We start from the raw sequence: 27,348 nt of genomic DNA, 5'->3' as shown, positions 1-27,348 counted from the left end.
GACAAAGCCAATCATATATACAACACACGCATATAAATGTGGACATGTATTGATCGGTTGCCCGTATGTCGAGGTGTCTCTCCTGCGCTCCAACACCAGCTCAGCCTCAGAAGCACGGTTTCGGCAGTGTTTATGTATTCTGACCAAGTATGACCAAGCGATCATCTGCTACACCAGAGAAGCTGGAAGTACGGAGTAACCCAACCGAGGAACTCAACTCGTGCCCCAAGGAGGGGCTTTAGTGATTCACGCTCCTGTGAGTAGATGTTTATAGGGGTGGGGCTGTATGTTGACTGCACGTTATAACCGTTGATGTTGTCATTCTGTGTTTACCATATGATCGACTCTTCCTACAAATACATCTAACATATGTGTACAATAACTATATGCTACAACGCGGTTCTCCGCTTACACATAGTGCAGTTTGCTATGTGAAGTGGTATATCAACACTTTAGATGGATAAAGCTCTGCTTATCATTTCCACCTTCTATCGCTGGTTCCAACTGTAAACATATAGCCTCGTTCACGTATTCGTCGTGCACTGTAAGTTCACATCCGCTAGCTATATATCAATGTTTTATTTGTACTACTCAACTAAGCCATACAAGGGTCGTCTAGTGCTTGACAAAGAACAGCAGTGTTTTTGTTGCTATTGTATTCATACTTTTGCTTTCAAATATTCACTTTTTCAATTTTGTGAATTTCAGTTTCGGTAGATTTAACACCTATACTGTCAACATTTTAACAAGACTTTAATTAAAGCATCCAGAAATTATCCCGTTAGTGTTAGTCATTAATCCAACCAGGGTTCCAGAAACTAGGTGTAGAGTTAACCATGTTAGTCAGTTATCTAAGATATCGTATTCAGAGTCAACCGTGTTAGTCATTATTCTAACCAGGGTTCCAGAACCTAGGTGTAGAGTTAACCATGTTAGTCAGTTATCTAAGATATCGTATTCAGAGTCAACCGTGTTAGTCATTATTCCAACCAGGGTTCCAGAACCTAGGTGTAGAGTTAACCATGTTAGTCAGTTATCTAAGATATAGTATTCAGAGTCAACCGTGTTAGTCATTATTCTAACCAGGGTTCCAGAAACTAGGTATAGAGTTAACCATGTTAGCCAGTCATCCAACGAGACTTCAAGAGACTCAAGAAACTGTGTTAAGAATTAACCACGTTAGTCAGTTATCTCACGAGGCTTCAAGAGACTCAAGAAACTGTGTTAAGAATTAACCACGTTAGTCAGTTATCTCACGAGGCTTCAAGAGACTCAAGAAACTGTGTTAAGAATTAACCACGTTAGTCAGTTATCTCACGAGGCTTCAAGAGACTCAAGAAACTGTGTTAAGAATTAACCACGTTAGTCTGTAATCGCACGAGGCTCCAGAAACTGTTCAGAGTTGGCCACATTAGTTTGTAATCTGACGTGGCTTCAGGTAATTCAAAAAAACTCTTTGTAGAGTTAATAACGTTAGTCAGTTATCTGACCAGCTTTCAATAAACTGTGTTAAACTTAACCACATTAGTACGGGATTCAATGAGGCTTCAATTAACTGTGTTAAACTTAACCGCGTTAGTCAGTAGTCTAACCATCTTTCAATAAACCGTGTTAAACCTAACCGCATTAGTTAGTGATTTAATGAGGCTGAAAGAAACTGTATTAAACTTAACCGCACGAGTTATTAATTTAACGCGGCTTCAAGACACTATGTTACACTTACGTTAGCGATGAAACGGGGCTTCAATAAACTGTTTAACTTAACCGCGTTAGTTAATGATTTAATGATGCTTCAATAAACTGTTTAACTTAACCGCATAAGTTAGTGGTTTAACGAGGCTTCAATAAACTGTTTAACTTAACCGCGTTAGTTGATGATTTAATGAGGCTTCAAAACGCTCTTAAAATTAACCGCATAGTTTGGTGATATAACGATGCTTCAATAAAATGTGTTAGGATTTAACCACATTAAGTAATTTAACCAGGCTTTGAGAAATTGTCTGCATGGTTAACCACGTTAGTCAGTAATTTAACCAGGCTTCGAGAAACTGTTTGTAGTGTTAACCGCGTTAGTCAGTAATTTAACCAGGCACCGAAAAACTGTGTGCATTGTTAACCGCGTTTAGCAGTAACCGAGTTTCGGGGACACAGTGTTCAGAATTAACCAAAATAAATAATTGGTCACACCAGGCACCATCCAGAGATAACCTTATTCATTTTTGTCAATAATTTCAAAGAACTCAAAATACGGCTACCATTTTCCGTGTGTACCATGTTAATCTCCCCTAGGGTTATGTTACACTAGATATCGTTATCTGTGCTATACTTTCCCCAACTTCCTTACCTTATCGTATTAGTTTCTCGCAGACTCTTCCAGATCAGTGTACGACAGAAGATGGATTATATTCTGCGGCCAAACAGACCAGTTCGATTGATCAGGATGTATTCAATTAGAGAATTTAGAACGGTTTATGGTAGATCGTTAGGTAACCATTCGGGGAATTGAATGGGTTGGATGATAGTAAGCTTCCGTTAATCAAATTCATCCCAGGCCGACAGTTGAATGTAACAACGTTACTGTGAGTAATGAGTAGTCCTACACTGTCGTCTTCCCTAACGGCTGAACGAATAAACCAGGTTTAGCTGGTTAGTTAACGAAGTTTAAGTCATTTTCGACTCGGAAGTATTATTGAAGTTAAATAATATCTACCCAGGTAAATTAATTTTTTTTATTCTATAAAACATAATCATTGTAATGACCATGCAATCTGTCAGATAACGAAGATAAGTTTTTCGAAATAAATTCTAGTCGTGGACGAAAAACAAATAAAAACACTCACTTCTAGGAAAGTGGAAGTGAGGACGAGACGGTCATGTCGAGAGTGATCCACTGGCGGAAATTTCACTAACTCACCTCTCCCCAAGTGGGCGGGGTAAAATATTTCATTAATCCATAATCTGGTTTTTTATTATATTTAAGGAGAACAATAATACATTAAAAACCATTGACTTTAAGTGTGATTTTATCAATATCATACCATTTCAGACTTTGAGGCGACCTAGAGTGAAGTCGATCAATATTTTAAAAGGCTGACAATATGTCAGAGCGATACCGACTCGACTATCTACACCTTTCCAAACTCCCTGGATGTTTACAGATTTTCTTTTCATTACTTTAAGATTGTTTCCATTGATGCTTTATGACAACAATAATCATTACTGGAAATACCACATGATAGAATGCTATCCTCTGGCTTATACTGACGTCACAGATACGTCTCGCGGTACCAAAGTTACACTGAACATGTCAATCAATAAGTATCAGTGTATTGTTGCAGTGATGACAAAATTCATCGGAATTATTTTCTGAAATATTTGCTTATCACATTCAAAACAGGATTAACGGTCGAAATACAAAAGGACGGCTCTGATGTTAATCAATGTTATTTAGAAAATGATAATAACACTGACACTGTATAAGGAAACAATGATATGTATATCCAGATCAGCGCCCGAAGCTATTGTGAACAGAAATTCAACAGACATTCTTCTTTTTATCGAAATTTGAACTTGCCAGTTTATCAGTTAACAAACAGTGTCGATATATTTATTTTTCAGCGTAAAAAGCTTCACCTGTTCCGATTACTTAGATCTGGTATATATTAACGTCACATCCGGTTATCTATGATGGGTCCTTTACGTGCAAGTAGTTAGGCCTGAGTCACGTCGTGTGTAATGAGAAGTACTTTGTATATACGTAGTTATCAATACACTAGAAAGGGATTCGTCACTTTTATTCATATCCTATAAACGTTGTTTTCGAAAAGTTAAACAGGAAAATAGAAAGTAATCTGTTGGTGTCACGATCTTAACGCTATGGTATATTATTACGACCAATAAGCAATGAAAAACTTTAACATTTCTGTTCAAAATAGGATGAGATAATATATTAACGCTGACTTATCATTTTGTCTACTTTTTAAAAAAAATCAATCTAACTGAGATAGTAACAAATAATTTACTAACAATTAAATACTTGTCCATACCACTCACCAACAGCTTTCCATGTATTCAGCTAGTCACGGATGTAGTTAACCATAAAAGCAGAAAGCATTTATCTACCATAATAGCATTAATTAAATTATTCGGTCCATCCATTCTAAAAAAATAAGAGTCTAAAATCTTAAAAAAATGAAGACCAAATTCAAACTGATAAAAAATACGTCCAACTAATTTTGTCGGCGGATAAGGCATCTAATAACGTGTCTGCCATACTAAATTACATTTCCTGCCTGCAAGGCGTATCCGATAGCCAAGGAAACCCTACATATACATTATGTCTTTCTGAAGACGAACTTCTCATCAATCAGGCTACGTCTGCAATGGTACAAAACTTGATATACCAGAATCTTTAAAAGAAATCATATAAACGTTTGGTCGTTTAGTAATTCTACCAAACTTTTAATCAAATATATTGATACTGTATTACTATCAAATTAAGGAATTACCCGTACTGAGATACGGTTTCAAGAGTCCAGAACTGGAATTAATGGAATCGGGAATTTTTTATACCACTTGAAGGTCAGATCATGAAAATCGTGTCAGATCATAAAAAAACGTCCCTTGTATAATAACTTCTGATTTTTCAATTCTGTCCAATACCATGCACCAACCCAAAGTGTTTAAAGGAATGTCTCAAATTTGTGGGGTTTAGAGATTTCTTTTCAAAGTGAGCGACAGTACAATTATATTGTTGTGTAAATACAACTGGTCTCAGCCAGCTGGTAACATTTTTGAAGACTGGCTTTTCATTTTCCTTTATAGCAAATATTTTATAGAGTCTGCTGTGTCAAAAGAAGGGAGATCAGCGTCGTTTTCTTTCAACGGCAACACAATTACTATAGAAGATAGAGTAGTCCCTAATGCCATATCTTATTCCAATACAATTAACAATAATAGGGTAACACGATATATCAGACTGGTCATTGTCCTAATGATAGTAATATATCAGTTTGGTAGTGACCGTAATTGTCCTAATGATAGTAGTATATCAGTTTGGTAGTGACCGTCATTGTCATAGTGAAGATGTCCTAGATTTGTGGCGAGGTCACAGTCATTTCCTCTCTCTAGGAAAATATTTGGCAGTGAAATAAAAACCGACTTTCCGGAAGAGTCAGCGTTTTCTACTTCATCGACGACACCCGCCGTGAAAATCTTGGTCAAACCAAGTAGTAATGTTGCGTTCTCAAATGAGAACACAGTTAACAAAAATGGACCCAACAGGGTTTATTTGTTAAGTGACATCATTGTCTACTGTAGGCAAATGTTAGACTTTGGCTGTGAGGTGAACGTCATTGTCTACTGTAGGCAAGTGTTAGACTTTGGTTGTGAGGTGATGACATTATCTACTGTAGGCAAGTGTCAGACTTTGGTTGTGAGGTGAACGTCATTGTCTACTGTAGGCAAGTGTTAGACTTTGGTTGAGAAGTGACCGTCATTGTCTACTGTAGGCAAGTGTTAGACTTTGGTTGTGAGGTGATGACATTATCTACTGTAGGCAAGTGTCAGACTTTGGTTGTGAGGTGACCGTCATTGTCTACTGTAGGCAAGTGTTAGACTTTGGTTGTGAGGTGGCCGTCATTGTCTACTGAAGGCAAGTGTCAGACTTTGGTTGTGAGGTGGCCGTCATTGTCTACTGTAGGCAAGTGTTAGACTTTGGTTGTGAGGTGGCCGTCATTGTCTACTGTAGGCAAGTGTCAGACTTTGGTTGTGAGGTGGCCGTCATTGTCTACTGTAGGCTAATGTCGTTATCATACTCGAAGTAAATGTCAGGATTTAGTAGCTTACAGTATACGGTAAGTAAATATCGGGATTTGGTAGCTTACAGTATACGGTAAGTAAATATCGGGATTTGGTAGCTTACAGTATACGGTAAGTAAATATCGGGATTTGGTAGCTTACAGTATACGGTAAGTAAATATCGGGATTTGGTAGCTTACAGTATACGGTAAGTAAATATCGGGATTTGGTAGCTTACAGTATACGGTAAGTAAATATCGGGATTTGGTAGCTTACAGTATACGGTAAGTAAATGTCGGGATATGGTAGCATACAGTATACGGTAATTAAATGTCGGGATTTGGTAGCATACAGTATACGGTAATTAAATGTCGGGATTTGGTAGCATACAGTATACGGTAATTAAATGTCGGGATTTGGTAGCATACAGTATACGGTAAGTAAATGTCGGGATATGGTAGCATACAGTATACGGTAAGTAAATGTCGGGATTTAGTAGCATACAGTATACGGTAAGTAAATGTCGGGATTTGGTAGTGGTGTGACGTCATTATTTTACTCGAGGTAAATGTCAGGATTTGGTAGCATACAGTATACGGTAAGTAAATATCGGGATTTGGTAGCATACAGTATACGGTAAGTAAATGTCGGGATTTGGTAGTGGTGTGACGTCATTATTTTACCCGAGGTAAATGTCAGGATTTGATAGCATACAGTATACGGTAAGTAAATATCGGGATTTGGTAGCATAAAGTATACGGTAATTAAAAGTCGGGATTTCGTAGCATGGAGTATAAGGTAAGTAAATGTCCGGATTTGGTAGCATAGAGTATACGGTAATCAAATGTCGGGATTTGGTAGCATACAGTATACGGTAAGTAAATGTCAAATTATATCATAAAGAGATGGCTGTTATTGTCATAATGTAAGTATAGTCATAGAGTGCAGCAATCACGTGACTGTTCTTGGTGTTTTTGTGTAATTTGCATTCAGTTAACGTGTGTAGGAACTTTATTGAATATATGTCACTCACATTATTATCTTTCCGGTCTTTATAGTGGGTAACTGTTGTCACTGTTTTCCCTACGCTCAGTACGTATGTAGTCTGTTTGTTAAACACTCCGTACCTGTCATTTAACAACCGCCGTTTCATCAGGTATATATGTGTGTGTGTGTGGTGTGTACAGCTCATATACATGGTCTAGAATTACCTGAAGTCAACATAGAGATGTGAACGTTGGACTGTAAGTATGCAGATAACGAAACTCCAATCAAAACTTACAATGAAATGACATCATTCGTGTATTAACATCATGTATGTTCCACGTTGACAATAGCTTTATTAGTGATTGTTCAAAAACAACCATCTTTGTTTATTGTGTAAAATGGCTCTACGTTATCTTGAAGATTTGCTGGGAGGGGGCGGAGAATCATCCATGAATGCCAGTACGCTTACAGGTAGGTAAACAGCTGATTTTGTGGCTATATTCACGTAGGTAGTTGAGTGTATGTATGATAAACCAGGAGGTCTACCACAGCTGATCATAATATCCGTTTCTTGTAAATGATTACACTGTATGTAGTAAACAACTTAGGTATGTAATCCCAAACAAACTAACGAGGTCAAAGCTAAGGAAATAATTTACGTTGAGTTTTCCCACAAACGACGATCACGTGACTGACTGCCACATTGAAGATGATACATATAATGGAAATGATTGAATGTATATATATACGTGTATATATATATATATATTGCTTTACTAGACTTCTCGTTAGCCGAAGTGGCCCATTCACTCACTTTCTTGTGCTGGAACAATACCAATAGAAAACAACTAAACTACTACTACTAAAGTATATAGATAGATAGATAAGATAGATAGATAGATAGATAGATACATACATACATACATACATACATACATACATACATACATACATACATAGAGGGCAATCACTTTTCAAAAAGACATCCGATGTCTGTAATAACATCTAAAGAAACCAAAGAATGAATGAATTGATCTAGAGGATCACTCCGTATAAAGAGGGAATTTGAAATAATTTTACTTAAATTAATGGAGAGAATGGTATATAGTAAAAAGTAAACACGTCTACAACAGAGTACAACACCACACCAGGTTACATAAATCCCATGTCAATCAATAAGATTAGGTTATAGATAATCTTAATGTTTATATTCCCAAATAGTAACTCATTGGTGTTAAACAGTGGTTATAGTTTTTTAAAAGCAACGATAGATGACATTTTCAGAAATAGAAATTCCTTTGAAAATGCATGATCGGTGTCTTAAAATATCAGCTGTACATGTATTTTGGGAAGGGTGACAAAAGTGCCTCTGGCAAGTCACTTTTGTCTGTCTATCCCGAGAAAAATGCAGCTTATATTTTAAGACACCAACCATGTATTCTATTTATCCTGCAACACTGATTGAAAATAAGACCTTCAAAGCTTTAAAAGTTCTGTTGTTTAATATTTTATTCCTGACGTTTACGAAATAACGCTGAATTTTGTATGATGACGTAGGCCAAATTAATTGCTCCGCGGAGAAATATGATTCAAAACTTCAGCAGATATGACAACGATTTTATGAATTTTCGCAAATAAACTCGTTCTTTACAACATATAACATCGCTTATTTCAACAAGTATTTATGTTATGAAATGTCATTTTTATGTTAATTCAGAGAGTAATGAATTAAAGAATTTATGCTCGTGCTAAAATACAGCTATTTTCCGTCACTGCCGAATACAGCAAATATATAAGTGGCATGTGTATTCCGACAATGGCGGTTGCAGGATACAAAATGTATAGGTCATTTCATAGGGTACATCAAAAGTTTGATAGTAACGAAGAGACTTATCCTATCATTAGTATAAAGTTGGATCGAATCCTATGTTAATGTTTTATTTTTGTCTTATATTTCCATTGCTCGTTTGTTTCCTTATCATCAAATATCATGATACTTGTTAATAAGCTCAAGTACAATTAAACAATTGGAATTTTAAACAATTATATGTTATCTATGTTTTTCAGTACCTATTTCCACAACCCCGCGATCGACGATGGGAGACGAAAGTCAGGAAACCCCTACTGAAGCAGGTATATAGATGTTTTAATATTGAGGAATGGAGACACGGATCGTAAATAACCCATCAAATCGATCCAATAGTATGTTAAAGGGAATAAAAGTCCATACTGTTCACACGTATGTGTCAATGTTTTGGTAAATATTGAACTCGTTGTGTTTTATATCTAACCCACGGAACCAAACACGTGAAAAGTTAGTTTTGATCAATATAGAGATTGTAGTGTAAAGCAACTGATATAGGAATAAATCGGTGTATACCGATCTCTTATACATAAGATTTTTATATACCGTGCGTAGTAAACCTTAGATTTCCCATCTACCATCTCGTTAATTAATTAAAAAAAAGGTGACAGGAATACAAAGGTTCCTGTTTTCATATAGGATGAAGAATTCTCTGATATCTTTCATGTTTCTCGTTAGTCTGTATGCAAATTCCTTGTTCTTATTCCAAAACCATCAGTACTATATGTAGCAAGGGACAAGGTCTGCAAGCACATTGACTAGACCCTGAAATAAAGTCTTAAACAATGTACACAGTGCCTTGACTAGACCCCGAGATAAAGCCTTAGCAATTGTTCATTGTATAGCTCCTTCATGTCATCCTAGCTGTTGACGAACAAAGCTTCCCACGAAAATCTGGTGAATGAGAAATACTACAACCTCATCATGATGATAACTTTCAGAGAGATCACAGTAAATATAAAGTAAAAGACAGCCATTGCATTGGCACCACATGTACAGTAATTATCGATTCCATAGAGATTACGTCAGCACAGTTACTTTTTATTGTGCAGATAAAAATATTTTTTTACAAAATGTCATGAAAGATTTGATTTAATTCTTTAATTTCTCAAACCCAACTAATTTTATTATAGTGTCTCAGGATGAACTCGTGTGATGAACAATAGTTAGTATGTCTTGGCGCTAAATAGGACGCCAAACACTGGTAGCTGTACAGCATGCATCAGTTAATCACATCACGAATAGCCGAAAATTCTGTACTCAGTATAGAGGATAATCAATACCCGCCAGGAAGACGGAACAGCTTAGGGTGTATCCGATTAGACAAAACGGGATGTTCTACTTCCTGAGATTAAGGGGTTATGCATACCCATTCCAACGTATCAAACGGAAAGTTTATAATCACAAGGAGCTTCATTTATTTAATGGTAAATATTGATAAAGAAAATAGTTAATTCATGGGTAAATGATATTGATATTTTCTTGTAAATGGTGTTATTTTCTTAGACCATGCTGTGATACATGAGAAGCTAAATTATATAAATGTGATTCAAATACCATTACATGATTTGATTCATATCTCAATGACAGGTCACACAAAGTAATTGTTTTAGGGAACATATCCACTAACATGGAAATCATCGTTCATTAAACGATAAATTAATAAATAAGTGGTTTCCTCCTAGATGAAGACTATATAATTCGTGAAGTGTTCTGACGTCACCGTACCAAAGTGAAGGTTTCTACCCTGGTTTCCGCCAAGCTATATTGGATATAAAACCAATCCATAACAAACACAGGCTTCTTTGTCGATTAATTTTATCTGTTAATGCATTTAAATAAATAAATGAATAAATTGATAAAAGCGTAGGGACCCTAGTATATCTCTTTAAAACTAAAATTTGTGAATCAAAATCAATGAATGGGCTTGATTACCTCCCTTCCCATGTATGTGTTGCATTTACCTTAGGATGGTCTGAAAACTTGTAGTAATCAAGTAAAACCGGGTTACCATGTGCACCACAGCTTTGTGGTTCGTTCATATAAGGAAGGCAATTGTTATCTAAGTTTTCAAACCTCTTGATATCTTTATTTTTTCAAAGAGATGATAAAACGAGATTTCCTTTACTCGGTACATCAACAGGAACACCTCGGCCGATTCAGGTCATCTAACCTATGATGAAATCCAATGTAATCGAGGCGAGGTGTAACAAATGTGTACACATTTGGGAAGGGAGGCAACTCTGTTCAATCTGCCATTTCTCACCCCTGGAAGAGCTACACTCATGTGCATACGATGCGCTATAATATGAATGCAAAAACTAGTATAGACATATCAAATATATCAGATATCTAGTCGACCGTTCACTAAATAAACTTTCGTTAACAAGATGATATATGTATGGCATTAAATAATTAATAGATGCTGTTATATAATAACTAATTTGATTGGCCATTGTGAAGTGTATTTACGCTGAGGTATACAGTGTACGAGTTGGTATTGGAATCAGCCGGAAAGTCTTGTAATTTCCCATTTCACACAGTGTAGTCTTCATCGAAACTTCACACTGTTTTCTAACCATTAGTTACGTAAGAATATCTTAGCATTATGTATATATTCAATTTTGAATTTCCTGTCTAAATTTTACTTGTGTTTCCCACACAGGTGCCATTGCTGGGGTTTACTCCATAATGTTTTTACTTGTGTTCTCTTCCACACAGGTGCCATTGCCGGGGCTGTATTCCATATTGTTTTTACTTGTGTTCTCTTCCACACAGGTGCCATTGCCGGGGCTGTATTCCATATTGTTTTTACTTGTGTTCTCTTCAACACAGGTGCCATTGCCGGGGTTTACTCCATATTGTTTTTACTTGTGTTCTCTTCCCCACAGGTGCCATTGCTGGGGTTTACTCCATATTGTTTTTACTTGTGTTCTCTTCCCCACAGGTGCCATTGCTGGGGTTTACTCCATATTGTTTTTACTTGTGTTCTCTTCCACACAGGTGCCATTGCCGGGGTTTACTCCATATTGTTTTTACTTGTGTTCTCTTCCACACAGGTGCCATTGCCGGGGCTGTATTCCATATTGTTTTTACTTGTGTTCTCTTCCCCACAGGTGCCATTGCCGGGGCTGTATTCCATATTGTTTTTACTTGTGTTCTCTTCCCCACAGGTGCCATTGCCGGGGCTGTATTCCATATTGTTTTTACTTGTGTTCTCTTCCCCACAGGTGCCATTGCCGGGGCTGTATTCCATATTGTTTTTACTTGTGTTCTCTTCCCCACAGGTGCCATTGCCGGGGCTGTATTCCATATTGTTTTTACTTGTGTTCTCTTCCACACAGGTGCCATTGCCGGGGCTGTATTCCATATTGTTTTTACTTGTGTTCTCTTCCACACAGGTGCCATTGCCGGGGTTTACTCCATATTGTTTTTACTTGTGTTCTCTTCCCCACAGGTGCCATTGCCGGGGTTTACTCCATATTGTTTTTACTTGTGTTCTCTTCCACACAGGTGCCATTGCCGGGGCTGTATTCCATATTGTTTTTACTTGTGTTCTCTTCCACACAGGTGCCATTGCCGGGGCTGTATTCCATATTGTTTTTACTTGTGTTCTCTTCCCCACAGGTGCCATTGCCGGGGCTGTATTCGGAATTGTTGTATGTCTTATTATTTTGGGTATAGCCGCTTTCATGTACCGCAAACACAAAAGGTAAGTTCTATTTACACGTCATCGAAAGAAGTTGATAATTGTGAATGTTGGAGCCGCTTTTACAATACAATGAATTTGATGCTTACTACGATTACACAAAAGACACACAAGTAATTAGCTCCTTTCAAATAACAATTAGTTAGTGTCAGATGATCAATTAATCTGCATCATACAGCTGTTTCGACCATTCAGACAGTGATTCTCAGGGTTTTACTTATGAAACTTAGGAAGAGACAGGAGAAATCAAAATTGATCGAATGAAATATTAAACTTCAGGTTGATAAATGCATTAGCACCAAAATTATTTATTTCATATTTTCAAAACTAAACTTTCATTGCCATTGTGTGTACAACCTGTAATCTGGATGATGATTTGCATCATACTGCCGTTACGTCCTTCGTCAATGATGCTAAGGCAGTACATTTTGAAACCTGGAAAGCGACTAACGAAAATCCAAAGACAAATGCTAAAAAACAAAAATGAGATCATAAGCATTGTGTCAATAGTCCTGGCATTATGTCTGTCAAACAGATAGGAGTAAATTGAAGATGGACCTTGCGGTAGTTGATTTACCCATGGGTAACTTGAATACAATCTGTTGCTTTGCTGTTTATTCCCAAAGGTCATACTTTTTCAACATTCAATCAGTCCTAAAGAATAAGAATAATTTTTATGAATTTGCTGTCTTGTGTCTTGGGCCCTTTTGTGACTTACTCTGCCCGTCCCTGTTGCCCCTCTTCATCAGAGGATACTTCAAACTGAATTGGAACAAATTCCAAGTATTCCTTCAAAAAAGTATTCATTTTATTTCCCCTGTTGAGCCTCATCCGAGACCCACTGTTTATACAAAATTGATTCCCCTGCACCATACGATGGTTTTGTTTAAATTGGGACAGAACAAGTATCCCCACAAGATGAGTAGGATTTTAGGGAATTTGCTCTATTTCCCCTATTTAGTCCCATCCCAGCCCGTCTAAGAGGGCCTACGCCCATCATTTATACAAATCGAGACCCCTTCACACAAGGATACTTCAGACCAAAGTTGGACAAAATTCAATCATTCCCATGGGAAGAGCCAGCTTTTAAAAAAAAATGATATACTTACCCTATTGGACTGCGCCCCTCCCTCTCCGGGGGACCATGGCCCACATTTTCTACAAAACGGATTCCCTCCATCCAAATATGTTTCAGATCATATTTGGTCAAAATGCGTAAAGTTGTTTATGACTAGTAGCGAGTTTATTAAAACCTGATCTCATCGTTCCTTTGGACCAAGTCAGCTAAAAAAACAAACGAAATCCGAAACGTCTCCTCGTAAGATGTTCATAATTCACAAAGTTGAATCTTGGTTGGATCGTTAAAACTTTTTACTAAACAAAGTTATCTTTGAAAAGAAAATGAAAAAAGGAAATAAAAGAATTTGTAATGCTGGTGGAATAAAGGAATGAATCGTAAGTAATATTATTTTCTTTCCGCTGTTTCAGAGAGAGGGAGGAACTAAGACGAGCTAAACGCTCTCAAATGTCATCGATGTTGAACGCTGGTGTGTACATGGAGACAACCACGACGGACAGTCTAGTACCCACCCATGTCGTGACGGGGCCACATCCGAACCCCCGCAATAGTGCCTACAAATCATTAAACACACAACCCGATATGTACGAACAGGACTCGGACGACGAGATTTGATCACTTCTTTGTCTTATGTTTTTGTGAAGTAACAAAGTGATCAATTCACAAACTTCGTAACATTGGGTATGTGCAATTGTACATATATGTGGTTAATATTTAATAAACATCGTTACATATTATTTAGTACAAATAACACTTTGGTATGAAAAATTCACTTGAAGAATCATAGATCTCCTCATGTGGAATATAAAGGCTAATATATTCTCTTAAAAGAAGCTCTGTGTTCGTTTGATCATATCCAACGTAATACTGACAACGAAAGGGTCCTTTGTGGAAATCCACGACGTGTCATGGAAGATGATATGGGGATGTGTGCATGTCGACAGGAGCCGAGAATCAGTGTTGGTGGCTAACTATGTCGACAGGAGCCGAGACTAGTTATATAACATTGTCTGTGGGGGATCATGTCAACGGGAACCGAGAAATGTTGTTTGTGGGAGATCATGTCGACGGGAACCGAGAAATGTTGTTTGTGGGGGATCATGTCAACGGGAACCGAGAAATGTTGTTCGTGGGAGATCATGTCGTCAGGAGCCGAGAAATGTTGTTTGTGGGAGATCATGTCGACGGGAACCGAGAAATGTTGTTTGTGGGAGATCATGTCGTCAGGAGCCGAGAAATGTTGTTTGTGGGAGATCATGTCGTCAGGAGCCGAGAAATGTTGTTTGTGGGAGACCATGTCGACCAGAACCGAGAATAGTTATATTACATTGTTTATAGCAGACTATGTCGACAGGAGCCGAGAATCAGTGTTGGTGACTGACCATGTCGACGGGAACCGGAAGTATTGTTTGTGGAAGACCATGTCGACCAGAACCGAGAATACTTATATTACATTGTTTGTGGCAGACTGTCGACAGGAACCAAGAAGCATTTTTGTAGGTAGCTATATCGACAGGAACCTAGAGGCGTTATATTATATTGTTCGTGTGTAACCATGTCGACGGGGACCTAGAAGCTTTGTTTGTGGCAGACTTTGTCGACGGGAACCAAGAAGCATTTTCTGTAGGTGGCTTTGTCGACAGGAACCGAAAGGCGTTATATTGTATTGTTCGTATGTAACCATGTCGACGGGGACCTAGAAGCATTGTTTGTGGCAGACTTTGTCGACGGGAACCTAGAAGCGTTATAGTATTTGTGGGAGATCATGTTGACGGGAACCGAAAATCAGTGTTGGTGACTGACCATGTCGAAAGGAGCCGAGAGGCATTGTTTGAAGGTGACCATGTCGACGGGAACCTGGAAGTATTGTTTGAGGGAGATCATGCCGACGGAAAAGCGAAGCATTATATTGTAATTATATTGATTGTGAGTAACCGTGTCGACGGGAACAGTTAAGCATTGTTTCTGTGTGACTATGTCGACGGGAACAGAGAATGTCACGGGAATCGAGAAGCATTGTTTCTGTGGGACTATGTCGACGGGAATCGAGAAGCATTGTTTCTGTGTGACTATGTCGACGGGAATGTATATCATTGTTGTTCGTCAGTTTTGTGTTACACAGAATGGAAACTTCTGCATGCATTCATCTGAGGGACGGTTTTTATGTCAATCACAAACTGATGAATACTCACATACAACAGCGGTGTCTTAATCCTGTACATACGTTTTCGTTATTCATTGTTATACAGTCTGGTCACTCTTTAACAAGATGTACCATATGTATATGTATGACCCAATTCATGGTGTGATACAATATGTTTTCAATGCCACTAGAAGAATAGATATGTTTGCTAATGTTATCATAAGGTTTATCGCCTGGGCTCCAGTCCACTACAGTGTGTAAGTAGGTTTCAGACGTTTTGGAACACATTTAGTTTAAACTTTACATAATTTTCAATAAGTTTCTTAAAATCCGTACGTTCCAAGTGAAATGTTAGACACATTTCATCTTTTGCTGACAATTCAGATCGTTTCTATTTCTTTAGAATTACATTTCATACTTTCACTGCGTTTGAATAGCACACACATCTAGGATACGTGCTGAATAAAGATCAAACACCGGAACACCTGGTCCTTTAATTCAATCAAGTTGCATTTGTTGTAAAACTCTGGTTTGTTTTTAATTCACCATGATTGGGTTTGATGTCTTATCATTATCAACCATATAAACAGATATTTTAACTTTGCTTAATCAGTAAGATAGATATCATAGCGAGGTATATTATATATTTTGTCAGTTTGTTACAATATGTCGTTTTACAATAGAGTATTTTGATTTCAACTGTAATATATTGTATGATATATCAATTAGTTCGAAATTCACAGGTAAATGTCACAGCGGATAAATTAAACAGTTACTAATCACAGTACATGTATATATAGCGCTATACTGAATCATCGTACAGACATGAACGAAAGTGTTTAGTCCTTTTTAACAGCCTACAGTGCCTTTAATTATATAATGCCAAATTTATACTATCTTGAAATATCTCTACTTACGTCATTCACAATAAAAATATATACATTTTCTTTTAGGATCGTCAGAAGCAAACAGCGCGGGAATTATTTACAAGGAATAGTGTATCAATTGATATTCTTTTTGTATTTCTATCCGAATTTTCGGCGAATTTTCTATTTTTTTTTTCAAGCTTTAAAATCTTTGTAGTATCAAATCATGTCCACGTTAGAGCGTCTGTTTAAAATTATGAATTTTCGTTACCGGAAAAAAACTCACCTCTTTTAAAAGGTTTACAAATTGATGTCGGAAAACGAGTTCTGACTGTGTCAAGTCGACATGGTGTATGCCATGTGCTGCTTTTATATCAAATAGGAATTATGATATGTAAGTATCTTTTTAAGAGTCTCGTTTTCCGGCTTGGTGGAAACCCCGAAGCATCATTTTAGTCAGAATACGTTCTTTTAAATGGAAACAATACGGTGGTTTTTTTTTTTTTTTTTTTAGGGGGTGGGGGTGGAGCGGTATTAGACTAAAGTCTATCACTCCATGATTTCTTTCGTTCTGTCACGTGTCACGACTAATGAACAATGAACTCCTGGATATCCAGGTATTATATGCCGGTATTTTGTGGTTATTTATGTTATACTCGTATTTATGTTATTTGTACCTGTAAAACGTTTAGAGAAATTACTTATTTTAATATTGTGTATGCAAGGCTTGTAGTTGACTGGGTAATATCCATTATCCGTTTCCGAGGTAGGCATTTGACTACATTATTATGTGTACAGTAAGGTAATACACCTGTAATGTATTTAACGAAATATCGTTTATGTTACAGGTTATGTATCTGTCCTTATTCTCTCCTGGTGACTGACAACCTAGCAATATATACATATATTGTTCATAATTATTCATTGTAATAACTTTTTTTACGAAATATTTATATTTTAATGTCATGAATAAAGATACGAATGGATCAAAAGACTATTATCAAAACGCTTTATCTTTATGTTTTAACAATAACATCTAATAAGATTTCAAAGATAAAATATGCATGTGTGTACACCTATTGGGTAAGTTAACATGATGTCAACGTCGGAAAGTATTTTGTCTTTTCTTAAAAAAATAACAAAACAAAAAAACAAAAAACAAAACAAATAAAAACTAAAAGTCGAGGTAGGATTTGGTCGGAAAAGTTGGTTGGAAAAATCTAGATAGGAAGGATAAGGTAGGAAAGGTTGGGTGTGAAAGTCTAGGTAGAAAAGATTTGGTCAGAAAGGTTAGGTGGGAAAGTCTAGATAGGAAAAATTTGGTCAGAAAGGTTGGATGGGAAAATCTAGGTAGGAAAGATTTGGTCATAAAGGTTGAGTGGGGAAAATCTAGGTTGTGAAGATTTGGTCGGAAAGGTTAGGTGGAAAAGTCTAGGTTGGGAAGATTTGGCAGAAAGGTTGAAGGGAAAGTCCAGGTAGACTTTCAGACGGATTGCAACATACACGTGGTATAATGTTCACAAAAACAGACTTGCCATCGTTCTTTTTTGTCCCTTTTTTGATGTCATACATCCCCAATATTTCCAATATCTCAAAAATATTTCAGATTATCAATATAATGTGCCTACACTGCCAGTGGTAAATATAGTTACATAATCTTAAATACTAGCGAAATTATAAAATTCGGTAAAATAAATATAATTTTTCAGTTAGTAGATGGTCCTGGACATAATCATATATACTGTGTGCTATAGGAAAAGTCACGTGCAGTTTAATATAAGATACTTATCGTATGATACAAGATCTATAAGTAAATATTAGACAGACTGTGTAGGTTAAATACCTTATACAGTATGCTGTGTAATGATATATACCTTGCGATTCGATATAAATTACCTACAAATTGAGTTAGATCCTTACCTATACTTACTACAGGCTATAAAATGACATACCTTATGATACTGAGCAAGTTGCTTACAATTGTAGTTATATGATTACAGTATGATAAATATATGTTATATAAGTCAGCATTCCATAGAGTATAAACATTTGTCAGGTCTTCCGTCACTTGTTATCAATCATGTCTGATTCGTCCTATAGTTATAGTTGAGTCCATGTGTGTGAATTTTTAATATGTTGTCAACAAATCTGTACACATTGACAAGTAAAGCATGCAAATGATGTATCATAGACGATTTGTGTGAGTTTTTTTCATCGTTTAGCTCATTAACCAGAAGATGTCTGTGAGCGTCATGTTTGTTATTTCATCGTTTTGTTTTGTTTGTCTTTCTTGAGAACATGAGAACTGTACCTATTTTCCATTGTTCAAATGTGTACACACATCTGTAGGTAATGTCTAACAGAGACAAAGCCAGATCCAGCGACAGACCCAAGGAAGCACAAAATGCAGTTGTCAGGACCTGATGATAAGTAATAGATTTTCAACAATGTCCTGAAAATTTTTTATACATATCGCAGACTGGTTACGTTCAAAGACAGATCGATGCACTATGGTTGATAGATTTGGAGAACGTGAAATACGTTATGAATAATACAAAACAAATGTTATGATCTAGACCCTATTGATGGAGATAGAATTATCAAAAGAACTGTGACTGATTGATAAGGGGAAGCGAGACAGCAAGTTGTTATTCACGGAAAGAATGGAAAGTTTTCATCGAATAGAGAGAATATCTCGGCAGAGCAAAGATAGTGATAATTTTATCCCATAGCAACAGTGGAAAGTGTAGTCAGGAACATTGCAATGCTGTAAAGAGAATGAGAAAAAGCACGGTGATGAATAGACGTGCCTTTTGAAACTAGGATATGTCAGATACAGGATCGTTACATGAAAAAGAAACAAACATGAAAAGAACAGACACCGTTAAAAATGTCACGGTATCTGTCAAAGTAGTAAAAACAACAATAACAAAGAAAGTACCGAAATGTTAACAAGATTACTTACAAGAGCCCTAAAACGTTGGTTCAGAAAGGCCGATTCTTAAGGGCCATTAAGCACCCCAGCATCATTAAAATCTCTAGAAGAAAAACGTTACGTATAGAGAGAGGATGGTTGGTCTAGATAAATACGGATTCACTCCAGATACCATAAGTAAAGCCCTCTGATATTACAAAGTACCTGAAAACTTCCGTTGATTTCGAGTTAAACTTCGACATTATTCACTGGAAACCCAGTAAAATGAAAATGGTTGCCAAATCCTGAATGGCACGGCTAACAGACAAAAATTATAAAAAATGTTTCTGTGGGCTTCCAGGTGTGAATCGAAATCATGGTGAATTGCAGAAAAATCAGGTAGTAATTACCTAGGAGGAATTTAATGATGAAAATATAATGTTAGCACTGGTAGATTTTTATGATGATAAAAATATAACCAAGAAAAAAAGTGAATGAAGCTGGAGGCATATAGTAACAAAAGGTACTATATAAAAAGGCAAGATCATGGTAGAAAAATGCTACTTTAGGAATCCCAACACAATGGAGTGACGAACATTATCAATAAGGAAAGAAATACGATCACATTAGTGGAGGTGAGTTGACAAACTTTGTCAAAAAAACTTGAAGACCAGAGTCCAGGACACAAGAGAAACAAGAATAATTTCCAGGTCATTTATCAGGAAAGACCTGGTGTTCCACCTACAGTGCTTACTGAGAATGTACTTATATATTTCCAACACAACCAGAGTTTTATAGGTTGAATATTGAAGATGTACCACAACACAACAATTATGGGAAGAGAAGAACACTGACCCATGTGTTATCTTTATACTACTAGTGTGTTCTGTTGAGAGGATTTTACACATAGCATCACAAGCAGATAGACACAATCTAAAAGGAATTAAAGAGTAAACAGACACAAGAGAGTACTCCAATTACATCCTAGTTGTGAATGAGGATGAGAAAGAAGTCATAAGCAAGGAGACATCTACTGATAGAGTGAATCAGTCAGGAGATTGGAGGTTCAGGGTACATTTTAAATAATGTTCAACACTTATTCTACAGAAGGTTTGAAAATATCTAAGGCTAGATAAGTTTCTTATATTACCACAGACATGGAAGATAACTGCACATTAGAACAGACTAGTGGGCAGATGGAAACATTATGATTCAAGAAATGAGGCTAAAGAAGAAACCTTGCTGATTGAACAATGAGGGGATTTAGGACAGTCAACCTGGAGCTTCCCAGGAGGATGCAGGCCAAGTAAGAAACCTTGCTGATTGAACAATGAGGGGATTTAGGACAGTCAACCTGGAGCTTCCCAGGAGGATGCAGGCCAAGTAAGAAACCTTGCTGATTGAACAATGAGGGGATTTAGGACAGTCAACCTGGAGCTTCCCAGGAGGATGCAGGCCAAGTAAGAAACCTTGCTGATTGAACAATGAGGGTATTTAGGACAGTCAACCTGGAGCTTCCCAGGAGGATGCAGGCCAAGTAAGAAACTTGCTGATTGAACAATGAGGGGATTTTTAGGATATTCAGTCAACAAAATCCAAAACAATTCCCAGGAGGATGCAGGCCAAGTAAGAAACCTTGCTGATTGAACAATGAGGGGATTTAGGACAGTCAACCTGGAGCTTCCCAGGAGGAAGCAGTAGCTGGGTTTTTTCCTTAAACAGTCCTTGTGGTGAACTGTCTCTCGCACATGGAGGGATAGAAATGAACACCAGTGCATACACGTACAAAGCAGCTCAGAAAACATTTTGATGTGTGGATGAAGAGCAACACAAGTGGAAATCCATCACTGATGCACAGTGACTGGGCACAAAGTGGGCCCTCATTCAGAGAATGTACTAAGTAAGGGCAAGAAACACACAATAAAAGGTGGCCTCAGGCAGAACGTCAGTACTGCTGCCACAGTACCATTACTGTGGTCCAACATTGTCACTTTATATGCATAGTGTATTTATCATCATGCTTCATTTTTCACAAAGTGTAAGCTTTATTTTTACAATGTATATTAAACTTCAAATCAAAATCCAAAACAATTTGTCAAAAATACTGATTTATTATGCTTTTGATGAAATCTTCAGATAGCATGTCACATTACGATATGTTTCTCAATGAAAACTATTTTGAACATACTTCTTCCATATCAACAGGTGTCAATGAAAATTGAAGGGAGGTAACTCTGTTTGATACATTTAAACAATACAATATACAGTGGGTGGGGTTGGCAATATAAACAAATTTAATCAATTCTATTCCTAGACCAATTTCTAATCAGAATCTGGAAGAAATATCCACAGTGCCACTTTTCCAAATGGTATTAATACAATGCATTTAACTCTTTAACATCATGCAATTTTGCTGCCTTGTAGGTTATCTATTTTTTAGTCAAATTAATAAATAATGGAAGCATTTGTTTGGTATCTGACATCAAAACAAAAACAGTTTCTGAATGTTTGACTATACATATTCAATAGGTGAAGTGGAGATTATGTTAAAAGGAATTCATACTGTATTCATATTTATCAAAATCATACAATGATTACACATCTCATACCTGTATCCAGATTTACCATCTAATACTAAACATACAATTTACACATCTCAATATCCAGATTTACCATCTAATACTAACATACAATGATTACACATCTCATACCTGTATCCAGATTTACCATCTAATACTAACATACAATGATTACACATCTCATACCTGTATCCAGATTTACCATCTAATACTAAACATACAATGATTACACATCTCATACCTGTATCCAGATTCACCATCTAATACTAAACATACAACGATTACACATCTCATACCTGTATCCAGATTCACCATCTAATACTAAACATACAATGATTACACATCTCATACCTGTATCCAGATTCACCATCTAATACTAAACATACAACGATTACACATCTCATACCTGTATCCAGATTTACCATCTAATACTAAACATACAACGATTACACATCTCATACCTGTATCCAGATTTACCATCTAATACTAAACATACAACGATTACACATCTCATACCTGTATCCAGATTCACCATATAACAATTAACATACAATGATTACATATCTCATACCTGTATCCAGATTTACCATCTAACAATTAACATACAACGATTACACATCTCATACCTGTATCCAGATTTACCATCTAATACTAAACATACAACGATTACACATCTCATACCTGTATCCAGATTTACCATCTAACAATTAACATACAACGATTACACATCTCATACCTGTATCCAGATTTACCATCTAACAATTAACATACAATGATTACACATCTCATACCTGTATCCAGATTTACCATCTAATACTAAACATACAATGATTACACATCTCATACCTGTATCCAGATTTACCATCTAATACTAAACATACAACGATTACACATCTCATACCTGTATCCAGATTTACCATCTAATACTAAACATACAATGATTACATATCTCATACCTGTATCCAGATTTACCATATAACAATTAACATACAATGATTACACATCTCATACCTGTATCCAGATTCACCATATAACAATTAACATACAATGATTACACATCTCATACCTGTATCCAGATTCACCATCTAATACTAAACATACAATGATTACATATCTCATACCTGTATCCAGATTCACCATCTAATACTAAACATACAATGATTACACATCTCATACCTGTATCCAGATTTACCATATAACAATTAACATACAATGATTACACATCTCATACCTGTATCCAGATTTACCATCTAATACTAAACATACAACGATTACACATCTCATACCTGTATCCAGATTTACCATCTAATACTAAACATACTAAACATACAATGATTACATATCTCATACCTGTATCCAGATTTACCATATAACAATTAACATACAATGATTACACATCTCATACCTGTATCCAGATTTACCATCTAATACTAAACATACAACGATTACACATCTCATACCTGTATCCAGATTTACCATCTAATACTAAACATACAATGATTACATATCTCATACCTGTATCCAGATTTACCATCTAACAATTAACATACAACGATTACACATCTCATACCTGTATCCAGATTTACCATCTAACAATTAACATACAATGATTACACATCTCATACCTGTATCCAGATTCACCATCTAATACTAAACATACAATGATTACACATCTCATACCTGTATCCAGATTTACCATTTGCTATGGAATCTAAATACTAGCTACTGTCTTATTTTAGTTAATAATGGTAAGGTTCTTTCCTTAATATGTCTATTTCTCATCTCTTAAACACCTAACCATTTGTTTTCATTATGAATGAATTTAACACTACCTTAACTCATTGCCTCTGTCAATATACTTGTTGACGTCCAAAAAACTCCTTCACTTTGTCCTGTTTTCCTTTCTAACTCCCATAAACTCCTTCATTTTTGTCCTGTCTTCCTCTCTAAATACCACAACACTTCATCTTTTCCTGTCTTCCCCTTTTAACTCCAAAAAACTCCTTCACTTGTGTCCTGCCTTCCTCTCTAACTCTAACAAACACCGGCATTTTTGTCCTGTCTTCCTCTCTAACTCTAACAAACACCTTCATTTTTGTCCTGTCTTCCTCTCTAACAATCTCCTTCACTTTTGTCCCGTCTTCCTCTCTAACTCTAACAAACTCCTTCACTTTTGTCCCGTCTTCCTCTCTAACAAACTCCTTCACTTTTGTCCTGTCTTCCTCTCTAACTCCCATAAACTCCTTCATTTTTGTCCTGTCTTCCTCTCTAATCTAACAAACTCCTTCACGTTTGTCCTGTCTTCCTCTCTAACTCTAACAAACTCCTTCACGTTTGTCCCGTCTTCCTCTCTAACTCTAACAAACTCCTTCACTTTTGTCCTGTCTTCCTCTCTAACTCTAACAAACTCCTTCACTTTTTTCCCATCTTCCTCTCTAACACTCGTGTGCACAGACTCCTTCATTTTTGTCCAGTTTTCATCTCTTACTCCCACAAACTATTTTCACAAACTCTCTCATCTTCTGTTTATTCTCAATCCTTCACCTTGTCTTTGTGTCTGTGGTGTTTCTTATGTTTATGACGAGACTTATGTTTCTTTGAAGAATGTTTATGTTTATTTTTAGGATTTTCTTCGGAGTGCTCATGCTTTTTCTTCTTCTTTTTATGTTGATGTTTATCAGATTGATACTGTCTGGAATCTTTGTCACTGTGACCTGTTGATTTATTTTCTGAGTTATCCCCCCTGGGTAAATTGAGATCCTGGGAATGTTTTCTCTTTTTCCTATTCGAGTCATTCACAGAACTCAGAATCATATTGGTCAAGAATCTCTTGTTTGTTGAGGGAACAGCTGGCTTCTGCCTATATCACAACAGAAAACAAGGCAAGCTAACAATACCCATGGCAATACAGCTGTAATTAAAATGATAAAGATATATTTCTAAGATTAACTACAAGTTGAACTTCCACATAAACAGTTGTGACATTTTGTGACATCACATAATAAGGCTATTATCCAGTTGATTCACCATTGTTATATGTTTGCATGTGTGAAGTTAGTATAATATACACTAATGATTTTTCATTGGCTTCACCAGTCAGAAACTGATTGTGATGTCACAAACATGAGTCATTAAATAAGATGTTGTTATTTATATCTCCCTGTTTCATGTATCATACACTTTTTCAATAATTTGAAATTGTTTAGCAAATTTTAATATGAAAACTTCAATGAAATCTAGTGAAGGTGCTTTTTTTCTTATGTAAAGAAGCAGTATATATATGGTACAGTCTGTATGACATCAATTTATAATTGCACACTTACCACCCCAATGCACCAAATTCTTTGGCTCTTTCAGCTCCTCTCTTTGTCTCTTTAAGTAATTCCTCAACTGCCAGCCTGAAAAAGAAAATTTATCATTCAAGATCAAAAGTCAATAATGTATCATGGATAGGTTTGTTTGTTTTTCTAATCTTCATTTAAAAACTGTTGTCTCACTGATGAATGTCTAAGTCCATGTTCTGTCTATTAGGTAGTTCAATATAGAAGTAGGTACAATATAGAACCCTGTATAGTGTACCAATGTGTATACAGTTTGGGGACATATAGAAGTAGGAACAATTCAGAGCCAGAATATCCTTTTTGTCAAGAGGTATAATCTTCAGCTGGAGACCAAAGGGTACCTTTCTTGAAACTCCAGTCTGACCATATATTTTTCTGCTCCTATTCCATTTGGTATTTATGACCAAGCGTTGTTTTAAGTATGTGAATATCTGGGAAGGGAATACCTGAACCTTGGTTATAAATAGTTGTGACTTCGGGGAAAGAAAACTTAGAAAATGGAGGGAGGAATGTGATAGAGTCGTAGTGGGCCGATGGTTGGCAACCGGATGGCTCAGTTGGTAGAGAGACAATCTCAACCATGCTGTAACAGGTTTCACATCCAGAAATAAAGAAATACATTGATAAAAGCCATGCACCATAAAATATTACGAGTATTCTTTTCATTGGCAAATTTGTGTATTTCTCTCTTTATATACATTTTTACATGTCCTACATCCTCCAAGTTGAGATAAAATAATGCACTATGGAGGTCCAGATATGCACATCTGATAATGGAAAAATTATGATTTTAAAATCATCACTTTTGATGACTCATTTCTGATTTGAATGAACTAGTGAGTTGCAGACAGATGGAAGTAACTTTTTTTTTTAAACAGTTTGTGTTATAATAAAAATGAAGTTTACCAAGAAATATGGCCCATTTGAGAAAAATAGGACCAAACAATATAAAATTGAATCTATACATAATTATATTATATTATTCAATTAATGTTACCATATTATTATTATATTAATTAAGGAAAGGTATACACATAAACAAAAATGTTTTTGTACTCATGTCCGTCATTTCAGGTAAGCAAACTGAGGCCATATCTGTTGATATTTTTTTTTATCAAAATACTGGTATTTCACTGATCAGCATCTTAATAATAAATCTTATAGTATGAATTCATTTCAATTTATTAAAGTAACAGTAACCAAAATCATTCGGGATCGAGGTCTCGCTGGTGAAAAGATCATGTGATACAGCTCGACTAAATGGCCGCTCCGAAATACATAATGGTCTGAAACCGAGACGCTATTACATATATACATGTATGTATAAGTGCAGTGCACTGGGTGAATGTGGTGACCGTGGGGGAACGATTCACGACAGGATGGTGTATGGAAAGAAGGACTATTTGTATGTATCTTGAATTTGGATGAGTGGATGTGTTTGTAGTTCTTCTTGTATTTATATCGTGTTCTGTAAACAGTACGCTTTTCAGTACACTGTTTACTGTAATACATGGCGAGTGATTTTGTGAAAAAAATAGCCATTGCTTATAATATGTATTCTTGTTTAAATACCATGAATTGTTGTAATAAAGAACGATGTAAAATACCGTTCAAGTGCATCTTCATCCATTCGATTGATCAGACTCGAGTATTCGTAGGCCTTTATAGCATCCAGACTTTCCAATTCAGAGACTTGTTGACGGAAGTCAGAATTCAATTTTCACTGCGCATGCGTACTGAAAATGCATTTTAACCCAGGCTGCAGAAGGCCGAATACAAGTCCTACGAGGCTAGTATGAAACTGGAAGCCAGCTTTCTATAAGCAGGAGACGTAATATACAGATTGCAGGGGAAATTCAGGACGATGATTTAAGTATGTATTTATTGAAATTTACACGCTTTTAAACATATACGGTACCAAGCAGAATTATTTCTAACGTAGACCTAATCTAAGACTATGTGAACAGGTGAAAGCAACACCTCGGTATCTTTTGTTTGTAGTAGACCTATTTAGCGAGCTACCTGCGTCTGCAGTCGACTTTAGCCTTATCGTAATAGTCATATCATT

At 36.3% G+C, this 27,348-nt stretch overlaps 2 protein-coding genes across 3 annotated transcripts; one reads left to right on the top strand and one right to left on the bottom strand.

Moving 5' to 3' along the window:
- On the top strand, nt 1-18,636 carry LOC132560227 (uncharacterized). 2 transcript variants are annotated; one of them, XM_060224888.1, is made up of 5 exons: nt 1-256; nt 7,207-7,257; nt 8,854-8,919; nt 12,278-12,362; nt 13,848-18,636. In XM_060224888.1, exons 2-5 carry the CDS (start codon nt 7,236-7,238, stop codon nt 14,050-14,052), a joined length of 378 nt encoding a protein of 125 aa, XP_060080871.1. In that variant the 5' UTR covers nt 1-256; nt 7,207-7,235; the 3' UTR covers nt 14,053-18,636. The 2 variants fall into 2 exon arrangements, with proteins under 2 accessions (XP_060080871.1, XP_060080870.1); XM_060224887.1 differs by lacking the exon at nt 1-256 and having other exon boundaries at nt 7,185-7,257.
- Nucleotides 18,637-23,294: 4,658 nt separating this feature from the next.
- LOC132560275 (protein POLR1D-like) lies at nt 23,295-26,930 on the bottom strand. Its single transcript, XM_060224936.1, has 3 exons — nt 26,888-26,930; nt 25,263-25,337; nt 23,295-24,799 (listed from the first exon to the last, which is right to left on the bottom strand). Exons 1-3 carry the CDS (start codon nt 26,908-26,910, stop codon nt 24,472-24,474), a joined length of 426 nt encoding a protein of 141 aa, XP_060080919.1. The 5' UTR covers nt 26,911-26,930; the 3' UTR covers nt 23,295-24,471.
- Nucleotides 26,931-27,348: the final 418 nt, after the last annotated feature.

This window comes from Ylistrum balloti, unplaced genomic scaffold (genome assembly GCF_031769215.1).
Source record: "Ylistrum balloti isolate Yb309-2 unplaced genomic scaffold, AGI_CSIRO_Ybal_v1 Utg371040, whole genome shotgun sequence".
Lineage (NCBI taxonomy): Eukaryota > Metazoa > Mollusca > Bivalvia > Pectinida > Pectinidae > Ylistrum > Ylistrum balloti.
The sequence above is the reverse complement of the archived record's forward strand: the minus strand, read 5'-3'. Positions and strand labels throughout refer to the sequence as shown.